The sequence below is a fragment of the Antedon mediterranea genome, chromosome 7 (genome assembly GCF_964355755.1).
Source record: "Antedon mediterranea chromosome 7, ecAntMedi1.1, whole genome shotgun sequence".
Lineage (NCBI taxonomy): Eukaryota > Metazoa > Echinodermata > Crinoidea > Comatulida > Antedonidae > Antedon > Antedon mediterranea.
This window is the reverse complement of record NC_092676.1, coordinates 22,923,930-22,934,561: the sequence shown is the minus strand read 5'-3', so window position 1 is coordinate 22,934,561 and position 10,632 is coordinate 22,923,930. Positions and strand designations below refer to the sequence as shown.

The 10,632-nt window shown below is 31.5% G+C and overlaps 1 protein-coding gene across 1 annotated transcript; it reads right to left on the bottom strand.

Moving 5' to 3' along the window:
* Window positions 1-33: 33 nt before the first annotated feature.
* LOC140054163 (protein Skeletor, isoforms B/C-like) lies at window positions 34-10,341 on the bottom strand. Its single transcript, XM_072099050.1, has 17 exons — window positions 10,213-10,341; window positions 7,080-7,223; window positions 6,877-6,952; window positions 6,479-6,587; window positions 6,067-6,238; window positions 5,876-5,945; window positions 4,871-5,057; window positions 4,269-4,505; window positions 3,889-4,018; window positions 3,343-3,453; window positions 2,918-3,100; window positions 2,500-2,690; window positions 2,248-2,278; window positions 1,794-1,960; window positions 1,627-1,684; window positions 1,154-1,258; window positions 34-748 (listed from the first exon to the last, which is right to left on the bottom strand). The coding sequence occupies exons 1-17, from the start codon at window positions 10,271-10,273 to the stop codon at window positions 717-719; spliced, it is 2,064 nt and encodes a 687-aa protein (XP_071955151.1). The 5' UTR covers window positions 10,274-10,341; the 3' UTR covers window positions 34-716.
* Window positions 10,342-10,632: the final 291 nt, after the last annotated feature.

The following is a 10,632-nucleotide window of genomic DNA, read 5'->3' as shown; positions in this document are numbered from 1 at the left end:
TTGTTTATTTACTATGTACAAAATGGAAGGCTAGAAATATATAATTATATTAAAGGTTACATATCTTAATTTATATCTATGTATAGGTTTATAATACTATGTAAAATAATAAAGTATATCAGGTAGAGCATTGATAAATAAGTACTAATTAATTTATCCATGCGTAGAGTAAACTACATTTTCTTTATCATTATTTCAGTACAAATTCTATCTTTAAAAAAATATCCATGATACTAACATTACAGAGCTCATGCATTTTGATTATATCAACTTATTAAACAAGACGATTAACGTACAATTGTACTTATGCATGGTTGCTTTGTTATTATGACGTCATTATATTGACTGATTTGGAAAAAAATCGACTTTACTGTTGATTCCAAAGAAAAACACTAAATTATATTGCCACACAACACATCTTGTTCTTTAAAACATTTCATTTAACCCCATCCTCAATTTGTTTCTCAGTATTTAAAAGGGGCCAGAAATCGACACCAATAAGAAGAAAAACGATATAAAGCAATGCGGTCGCATTGCTTTATTTTATTCATGGTTTTACTTGAATTCGTTTCCTTTGATAATAGATAGAAATGGAATATGAATTGATGTCCACTGCATCCTTTGATTATTCCGAATATGTGATTTATAACTTTACTAATCATAGTTAAAATTGTACCGTTATTGTAGGCCTACATAATTATATCCTAATGGATGGTTTATGGTACTGCGCATGGGCAATATACAAGAACTGAAAAAAAACACACAAATAATAAATTAATATTTAAAAAACTATAAATCATTACAATTACCGGTATTCATTTTAGAATGAAATTAAGTTGCCATTTTAAAATGTGCTATTGGTTAAAAAAAATATGATTTTATTAGGCCAATAAATGTCTTTGAATAATCAGCAGGACTAACTAATATCTCCTCCTCCATCTTTATTGTAATACTTTTCTCTGACATTAATGCATGCATCATTTGTATTATCAGGTTTAAGGTTGTTTTTTTTATAACCAAGACTAGAGTAAAAGTTATTTATTATAATACTTTATTTTGACGACAATCTACATTTTTTTAAACTGTCTAGCCTTTCTTGAAAATCCAAACATTGTGGAAAATATTATTCAACAAACAAACAAAACAAACTCACTTGTTTTACACGTCGGACCAGTAAAGCCTTCAGTGCAATTGCAGAAACTAGTTTCATCTATAGTAACACATGTACCACCGTTTAAGCATCCAGCACCGCATTCACCTGTGCTTAAACATATTACACATATACATTTACAACATGTATACCGAATGGAAATGTAAGTTTCTCTTTACATACAGGCAAACAACGGTAGAAATACAATGAAGCCTCAGATTACTTAAATTTTGGTCATTACGCATTTTTAAAGCATTAACGTCAAGTAAGTTCGCTTTTATGTGGGGTATGCTTGCAGGATAACGTCCCAGTTTTGTCCCAAATAGATAATAATAATAAACTTAACTATAAACAATAAATAAATAAAACGATGTATGTAGGATAAAGTTTTGTATAAGCTTTTGGATATACAATACAAGATAGGTTCTTTAAGCATTATATAAAAAAAAACTATTCTAAAAAAAAATCATATTTACCTATAACGACTGGATCAATAACGTCTATCTCCCATCCTAAGAAACGATGCGTATAGCACTGTTTAAGAAACAATTTATATTAGTATGACAACACTTTAAAAGAAACTAATTTCTCCAACAACATTCATATGCTAAATTGTTAACTCTACCTGATGGAATACGCTTACCTGATAGTATATTTTGTCAGGTGTACTGTCGTCTGGTGTAAACACCAGTGTACCTGAGCCTGGTGAATTACAGACTAGTTCCAACGTGTTGGCATAATCTTGAAAGGTGTCGGATTCTGCACTCTGATCATCTTCTGCTGTGCTTATGTATTGACACAACGGACCCGCTTGAATTTAAAAAAAAATGTTTTTGAAATTATTTTACTCTTTTCACAACGCAAATCATATGCTTTCATAGTGTGAAGGCAATTTTGTGGAAAACACACTCTAGCAATTATAGGTCTGTTTTTATTCCGAGATGTCCGGAGTTATTACTGCAAGTGTGTGATTCCCCTGACCATAATCAAATAGAGCCATTACTAATATTAATAATTCATAAAGATAAAAAAAGAGAATTATGTGACGATATTTTTTAAATGTTTAGATTTCTTTTATCTATTTTTACAGAACTTACATACTGGACCAGCATATATGTCTTGTGTTATCTGGAAATAAAGCAAGTTAAACATGAGCTTTATCATAATTCTGGAAACCAGAACAAAGTAAATATCACTAATAACTTTCTTTTCAATTTGTTATATTCGATTTATTTTGCATCTATATAGGAAGACCCTCTATCAGTGATGAAAGCAGTATGTTGTTTTGTTTACTTACTTACCGAGATCATATTAAAAACTGTCACTTATATTTCTTTTTAATGTTTTACCTGGTCAGACGGTACAATGGCAGCGTACCCACCTCCTGTATCATTGGTAAGATACAGTGGATGGTAGTCTGCACTTCGACTTGGATCATTTCCTCCGTTTACTGAAAATGTGTATGTTGTTCCACGAGTTAGTGTTAGCCGTGGAATAAGCAAACCGTTTATGTACCAAGCGATTCCCCATCCAACATTTCCTGCACAAAAAAAGTAAGAAAGTTGTTTATATGAATTATTTACTCACTATGTTATTACTTATATTAGGCCTATTATTATGTTCGTCTATACTATGTAACAATTCTTAAGATTAAATTATTGGGCATTTATTGAAATAATAATTTTTATCAGATTTAGCATAAATAATTTATCAATATATTATATCAACAGATTATATCAACTGGTTGAATTTGTATAAATGCAGTACCTGTTATAGAGGTATAACCTTTTTCACCACCACTTGGACCAATTGTAGCGTTAAAATGAGTTACATTCGGATGGATGGTCAACTCGTCCCAACCTTCAATTGGCCCGGTCTCGATAAGAGAAGTGCAATTATCAAATGGTAGTCGACCGAAATTGATCTTCTTTCCATTTTCTGGAGAATTCACTGTTAATTATCAATGTAAACAACTGTATTTCTGTATTTAGATATTAGCTGTACTATAAATATGAAATAATATTACATTAATATTACCGTATATATTACAAGTAAATGAAACAATCAACTGATGATAATAAATATTTACTGTCCGGTTTAATAGTGATATCATGTATCTTAAATTGTGCTGTCTGTGTGTTGTTTATATCTTTTTCTGAAGGAGATTTTACGGTTCAAATGACTTTACATACCTTCTGTTTGAACCGAATGCCTTGTAGCTAAACCATCGCTGTTTATTGGTCCAATAGCCCAAGACACATACGTTTCCCCTGTTGCTGGAACTACTTTATCAGTTGCATCTCCTGCCAATGATTAATTTATTATTAGTGTTTTTGAAAAATATTCAATTAATTTATAAATAGAATGATGCAATCATTGTGTACAATGTTCATGGCCCGCATTATTTTTATCAAAAAGTAAAACCCATGAATAATTTACGGCAAAAGCATACTACACTTAATTTACATCTTCCGATATCATTAACTGCTTTACTATCAGATGTAATACGATGCTTTGTTATTTGTTATTGTTTATTACAAGCATTTATTTGTGTCTGTATACCGTATGACTTTAATGGGTTTAACAGCCTATCTAAAAGGAAGGGCATAAAACATCATGCAAAAGGACTAAAACAAAAAAGACACAGCTAACGTGTTACTTAAGTTCAAATTCTATACAAGTGTGTCATCTTGATCTCTAGTTATTAAATTTAGCTATAATATGCACTTTATAAATACCTGTATCCAGTAACCTGGAATACGAAATACTGGTCACACCATCCTCAACATAGCCAGATATCCCAGTTAAATCGTTTATACCGACGTTACTAGAGGACTGGTCAGGGCATGCACCAATTCCACTTGAACACTACAGATAAAACGATCATGTTATAGTCTTTTTTCATTGTTAATTGTAAGTAAGCAATGAATAACAATTAGGAAAATGTGTTTGTTAGATTCATATTTTTCCTTACGTTACAACAAAAACAAAAATACTCAACAACGATAATTCTATAACATTCATATCCGAAAACACAAGTTTATCTACAAAGTGAATATCCAACTCTTTCACATACTGGGACGCCATTCAACATTTTGCACCAAGATAACACAAGTACCTGAGAATAAGCATTTATATTGTAATCTACTGCTTGTGCAGTCTGTCCATCAAACCAGGTGACAGCAACATCTGACCCAACCATTGATGTACTTGTGGTTGAACCACTGATACCAAACGCCATGTATTCATCAACGTCTACGTCTCCTCTCAGCTGGAAGTTAACCATGGTGCTGTTAATGGTCCAGAGCACTTGCAGGTTCTCATTCAGTTGCTCACAATTTACAACATTTTCTTCCTGTTTTGAAAGTTTAACATAATAATGTATTGCAAAATCAATATTTTTAGAATTAGTTTTAAAAATACAGCTAGAATAGTTTCTAGATGACTTGCAATAGTCAGTTAGACACTATCTAGTTACAGCTTCAGTATAGGGTGAATAATTAGTAAATACCTCATTCATTCTTTTATTAAACCTATTCTCAATACTATATCAACAAGTTATGGTATTAATTAGTATAAACTAGGTAGATATTGAAAACTCCGCAATACATGTCCACATGTGATTTTTATCGTCTAAATTTGGTAATGCACGTATTACACAAACCAATGGCTTCCGACACATTTTGGTTGTAGTATATGAAGTTTAAAATGTCTACTTACCACTACATCAACAGTATACGATGGCGGTATGTTTAATTGCGACCTGTCTGGAATATCGACATGACCGAAGTTTTGCCTAGCTGCTACACACCATAATCCAATGTAATCAATGTCAAAAACTGTTAAATCACCATCAAGTTTAATGGTAATAGTTTCGCCTGTATATCTACGTAACCGTTGGTCTTTGCTGCAAGAAAATTAATGATTATATATTTTAATTGCAACACTTTAGGTATCATAAGTTAAATGTTGTAGACCTTAATACTTATGTTTGGATAGCTTTATGTTCAGATGTTAGCACTGGCGAAGTATGTTTTCAAAGACCTTGCCATTTCTATCTGGCTGTTCTATTTTGTTGTAGGCCTACTCATTTTATTTCTGACTCCATTTAAAAAACATCCAAATTAATGTAATTTCTTTTATTTTCCATTCAACGATAATAACCTGTGTATAGTGCATATCTTAAATCTGATATAATATGCATCATCCAGTGTACTTGTTCCCGTGCGACAAATATATATTCAAAAGTATTATATCATTAGCCCAAATAGAACAAGAATGCACCAATTATTTAATACCAAATCCAAAAAGAAAACTCTCAAACTTAGCTCAATTTATTCACGAAATTCTGTATATATTTAGTTAGATGTGTCTTTTCTATATAGAAATTATGTATAAGACCAAATCTTTATGTCTGGAAGTGTTTAGTTATTTTCTTTGTATAAGGTTGAAAGAATGTTCTTTCATACCCTGAAAAGAGTCGATAAATAAATAAATAAATAGTTGTCAGTGTTGAAAATAAACCAAATGGCATTGCATTGAGAATTAAACAAACACTTATTATTGTAGTTGGCAATGCTAAAGATATAAATACTTTAATAGACGAGTTCATTATTTTCTTATTTAAATATAACAACTTATTTGAAAATAACTAGATTTAATAAAATTATCATTTTGAAAGAAATAAAAATAGTGCAAATAATTACAATAGTAATAAATACTTACCTTCCGTTTTCATCTGGAACTGCAAATCCACTTGTGCTCGGGCTTCCGGTTCCACCCCAGAAGTACGCATCTAAACACGAGACGATATAATTGTTCTCGATTAGATGTTTACGTATTTTGTTATGATACGGATTTACATTTACCTTTATTCATATTTGGTATTTTATATATCTATAAATTAGTTAAGGTACCTGGTCCAAATCCATCGTATTCTAAATTCTCGAATCGAATTGTCTTGCTATCAACGAATATGACGTCATCAGCTCTAACATTATGAACTCTTGGATTAAATCCAAGTACACCGAAAGAATGAGGAGAAGGCGCTTGAAACCCATCAGTAATGTACACATCGGCAAAGTTGACCTAAAGAATGCATTGATATTAGTGTGACGACAGTCGTCACTAAAAACTCACGTGTAACAAACATAACCATAATGAATAGTAACTCACTAAATAAAAGCTATTGCCATTGTGAATAAAGACTTGTGTTGTGAATCTGCAGTGAGCATACTAACTAAATTAATCTTTGCAATTCGACGTCCATTATTATTGATTTTATTATTTCTCAAAAGTTGTAATGGAATACTGAATTCAGTACGTTACCGCAAACGATTTACACCACACTGAGATCCATTTGAAATCTGAAATAACTCTTCCGGACATGAGTGTTACTACTATATTCTGGTTTGTATAAGCACCCAACTTATCGGTACTGTAATATAAAGAAACAACGTGTCACAGCATCATTTATTAAGCCTATTATGTCTACCTAAACCAAGGTATATACGGGGAAAATGATAAAGACGTTGAACGTGGAGTGGTAATTTCATAGATTAAGATATTCGCTGGTCCTCCGATAACCGTTTAAATGTCTTGTGTCGCCAAAAGTAACACATTTAAAATATGGTGATCTCTGTTTGTGCCGTACCTCATATATTACAATTCTTCAATGAAGATCGTATGCAAATTACTACTGAAGAAGATATATTGCATTCTCTTACCTTCCATCTTCCTTAGGAATAATCTCTCCATCAGAGCTAGGTTGATTCGAGTTCATACCAGCCCATAGAAATGCATCTACACAAAAACAACACAAATCCGATGTAAATAAATGTAATTATTTATTCTTTCAGCAAACATGTTATCGCTTTGTAAGATGTTATTGTCGTTATAGACTTGTTATAGTCGATAGAAATATAATTACCTGGAGCTGTACCATCATAGTTAAAATTACGGATCCACATCGTTTGATCATTGATAGCGTAGACACTACCTCCTGCCCTGTGTGCGTATGTCATGAAGTCGCCAATTGCCTTTCCATAATACGACGCTGATTCTTGGCAGAAAACTAAATAAAAAAGGTAAACATAAATTACCATCAATGAAACCCGTCAATTTACGTGAATTAATCAATGCTTAATAATTTAAAGTAAATAATCGTGCCTTGTTTGTTTATTGTAATGTTTCCACTTCTGGCATACCAAAATAAAGCAACTATTTTGTTTTTAGTATGATTAAAAAGGGCGTCACAAGAAAACAAAGCAAACCAAACTATGTTTGTGCTGAGTGTTAATTTGTATCTTATATTGTCCAGATTAGACATCACACTTTACTAAATTATTTTAATAATCATGTACTATGTATTTTATCAAAACAAGTTGGCATTGTGAACAAGATATGGTCCAAGAGAACGGATGTCACCTGCTCATTTTCTAAAGCCATGTCCGTAACGTAATTAACGTTAACTAGGCATGTCAGAGCTGCTGTCGAACTTAGCATAACTGATTAAAAGAAACCGATTTGCTATTGATAGACAACAAAAACGCTCTTCCATCAAACTTAAAATTAATTCCCAACTTAACTACTTTCAAATCTCATATTAAAAAATATTTTGAACGCAATATTTTATATTTAGAATAATTTTGATAACTATAATGGTCTTGATAACGTGCAATTTTTCTCATTACTTGTTTGCTTTCTCTTTTAATTTTTCTGTTTTACTGGGCTTTATTTTAATGTATATATATATATATATATGTTTTTTAAATGTTGTATTTTCTCTTGTTTGTTATGTGCAATTTGGACCCCATTGGAAATGGGCTGGTTTTTCCGGCCTAATGGGTGTTCCTGATGCTCGTTATTTTGTCTTTTGTCTGTTTGTTATTTTAATGTTGAGCATCAAATAAATTCAATCAATCAATCAACATATACCACATTAACCATAGTTATACGTTTTTGTTACTGTTAATTTTATTTGAATTGGTAGTGTCCTTATTGTATGAGCTTTAAGTTGGCTTAGTACAGTCGTTGAAGTCCGAATAATGTAGATATAGATAATTTTCATCCACAATTTTCCTACCTATGTTCTATCATTTTTTTTAAATTTTTACTACTCTTTTCATTGGTGAATTAAAGGGCGTTGAACCATAAATTGGAGTTTTAACACATTGACTGCCAAGGCATTTTCCGTAATTTCTGTCCCAGTGCCAAGTCCCGTTTACATATTAAATTACAGTTTGAAAGTGTAACATCTGGTCACAGACTATCATGATGTCATTCAAAATACGATGGCGGGAAAAACCGTTGAGACGTATAAATACGTCACTGGCAATGGTCCAACAATTTTATTGACTTTGCCAGGAACGTAAATATACGTCGGAGATTTTCCGCGCTAAAATCGGTCAAACCTATCATCGAGAGATAAAAACAGTAAACCACACTGAATCATTTCATCCTTTATTATTTTTATTTACTATTAGCGCAATTTATGACATGTTTGAGATGATTATATTGAGTGTGAGGGCGCCATCGTATAAACCATATTCAATGCATGAGGGAATAAACACAAACAAACATATGACATTTTTTTTTAGATTATCGTTTACGTACATCATTCATAAACTGCCATGCGATAATTCCTGTTCCAATCACCACTGCCAGCGATTCTACATACAATACAAAAGTGCTACGATTTTGACGTAGTATTACGTCTTGGCAAGTAGCGACACGCAATTTTTGACGTATAAATACGCCGTGGCAGTGAACGTGTTTTTAAAGCAGTTTCATATTTTAAAATTAAACTAATCCTTGATCCTTGAACTATTTTCCTCTGCCACAGATATTCCTTTCATTAATATTGTATGCATTCAACTTTCCATTCTTTATTCATGTCAGTAATCGACTGTATTATCTACTATCGTTTTTTTAAAAGCCTCGATTGCGAAACTACTTTTAGAAATAATAAAATTATTTATAGCATAACTTAGGATTACGATAATTTTATTGATGCCAAATAATACAAATATTTTTGGTTGATTATACCATACAAACTGCTGCACTTGTTTGTTGTTAGTTTAACATCTGTCATTCATAGCCAGATAATGGCTGGCCTTTTGCTACAAGATTTTAAGTATTAGAATTACCTATTGAATGAGCAGACAAAAATGTTTAAAGCAAAATAGGCTAAATTGAGAGACATTATTGTAACAAAATGACCGTATTTTCAATATATTTTAACAAACATACATGCTTGTTGAATTCGCTTGAATGTAAACTTCCTAAAAGCCCGTCTACACTATCAAACTAGTTTTACAAAAAGTGTGCTGTGCCCAAATAATGGTAGTGATATGCCAAATGGTATTTATATGACGTCATCATGTCTATATATCCCATACAGTTAGTGTAGACAGGGCTTAGTAACCAAGTTTTACTAAATACACCATTATTTCACTGGTATACATTGAAACCTTATTTTTATTTCTTAGTCTTTCTATGAATACACAAGATTTATGTATACATGTTCACACTGTATATCACCTAACATAATTTAGATGATACACCGATATATTCATTATTACTGATAATCTATGGACTTATTTACCCTATAAAAAAATTATTTTTATTCTAAAACACCAAAGATCAGAAACAATCACTTCTTTAAAGTTTATGATTCAGAAAAGAAACAGTTGCGAAATGAGATTATGTACAGATATATAATTAATATTAATAATATTAATTATAATAGCACTACAATGAATGTACGTAAATATCAAGGCTATGTTGTTGCGTAAAACTGTATAATAACAGAATTGAATTGTTAAAAATTTGCGCTATTTTAATACAGTTTATATTACAAACAAGCTAAAAATGTGTATTTTGTCTTTAAAGTGTAATTTCACTCCAAACCCATAAATAAAGTGCATAGAAATATTGGACTATTATATAGGAATACTGTACGTCAGAAAATCCTTCCATAACTTCCGGATTAACATTTTTACATTATTACTTTATATAGGCCTACTAAGTCTACAAACGTAATAAAGACGTGACGCACTTACCTGGCCATGTAAGGGCTAAAGTTACAATAGTGATGAAAACCAAATTGACTGTAATCTTCATATTGATTCTACTATAAACTACAACATTTGGTGGAAGAGTACCTTTTCAAAAGTTTCCGTGACTTGCTTTGTGTGCTTGGTGTTTGCACAATAATGTATTTTAAACACAATATATTGATGACGTCACAAAAGCTTAATAAAATCTGGACCGAAATATCAAAAAGCACGCCCTCTGTCATCTAGCCACCTAATTCAACCCCTGAATTATCAGTACTCAAAAACCGGATATACTGTAGCTCTTTTTAGTGTTGTTTTGAGAAAGTATAGCTGATGAATAATTAAGTGAAACAAACACTAGTTTAATTTAATTAAATGTATAGGCCTAATAGTAGGTCCCAATCAGTCTTATATAGTAAAGAA

What these genes read in the sequence shown, in the direction of transcription:
- LOC140054163 (XM_072099050.1), bottom strand. Translation starts at nt 10,273, where the DNA reads ATGAAGATTACAGTCAATTTGGTTTTCATCACTATTGTAACTTTAGCC. An exon ending in CGTATACTGTTGATGTAGTG is followed by an intron (nt 4,506 to 4,870) that starts GTAAGTAGACAT and finishes CTTTCAAAACAG; the next exon opens with GAAGAAAATGTTGTAAATTG. An exon ending in CTGACAAAATATACTATCAG is followed by an intron (nt 1,685 to 1,793) that starts GTAAGCGTATTC and finishes TTTCTTAAACAG; the next exon opens with TGCTATACGCATCGTTTCTT.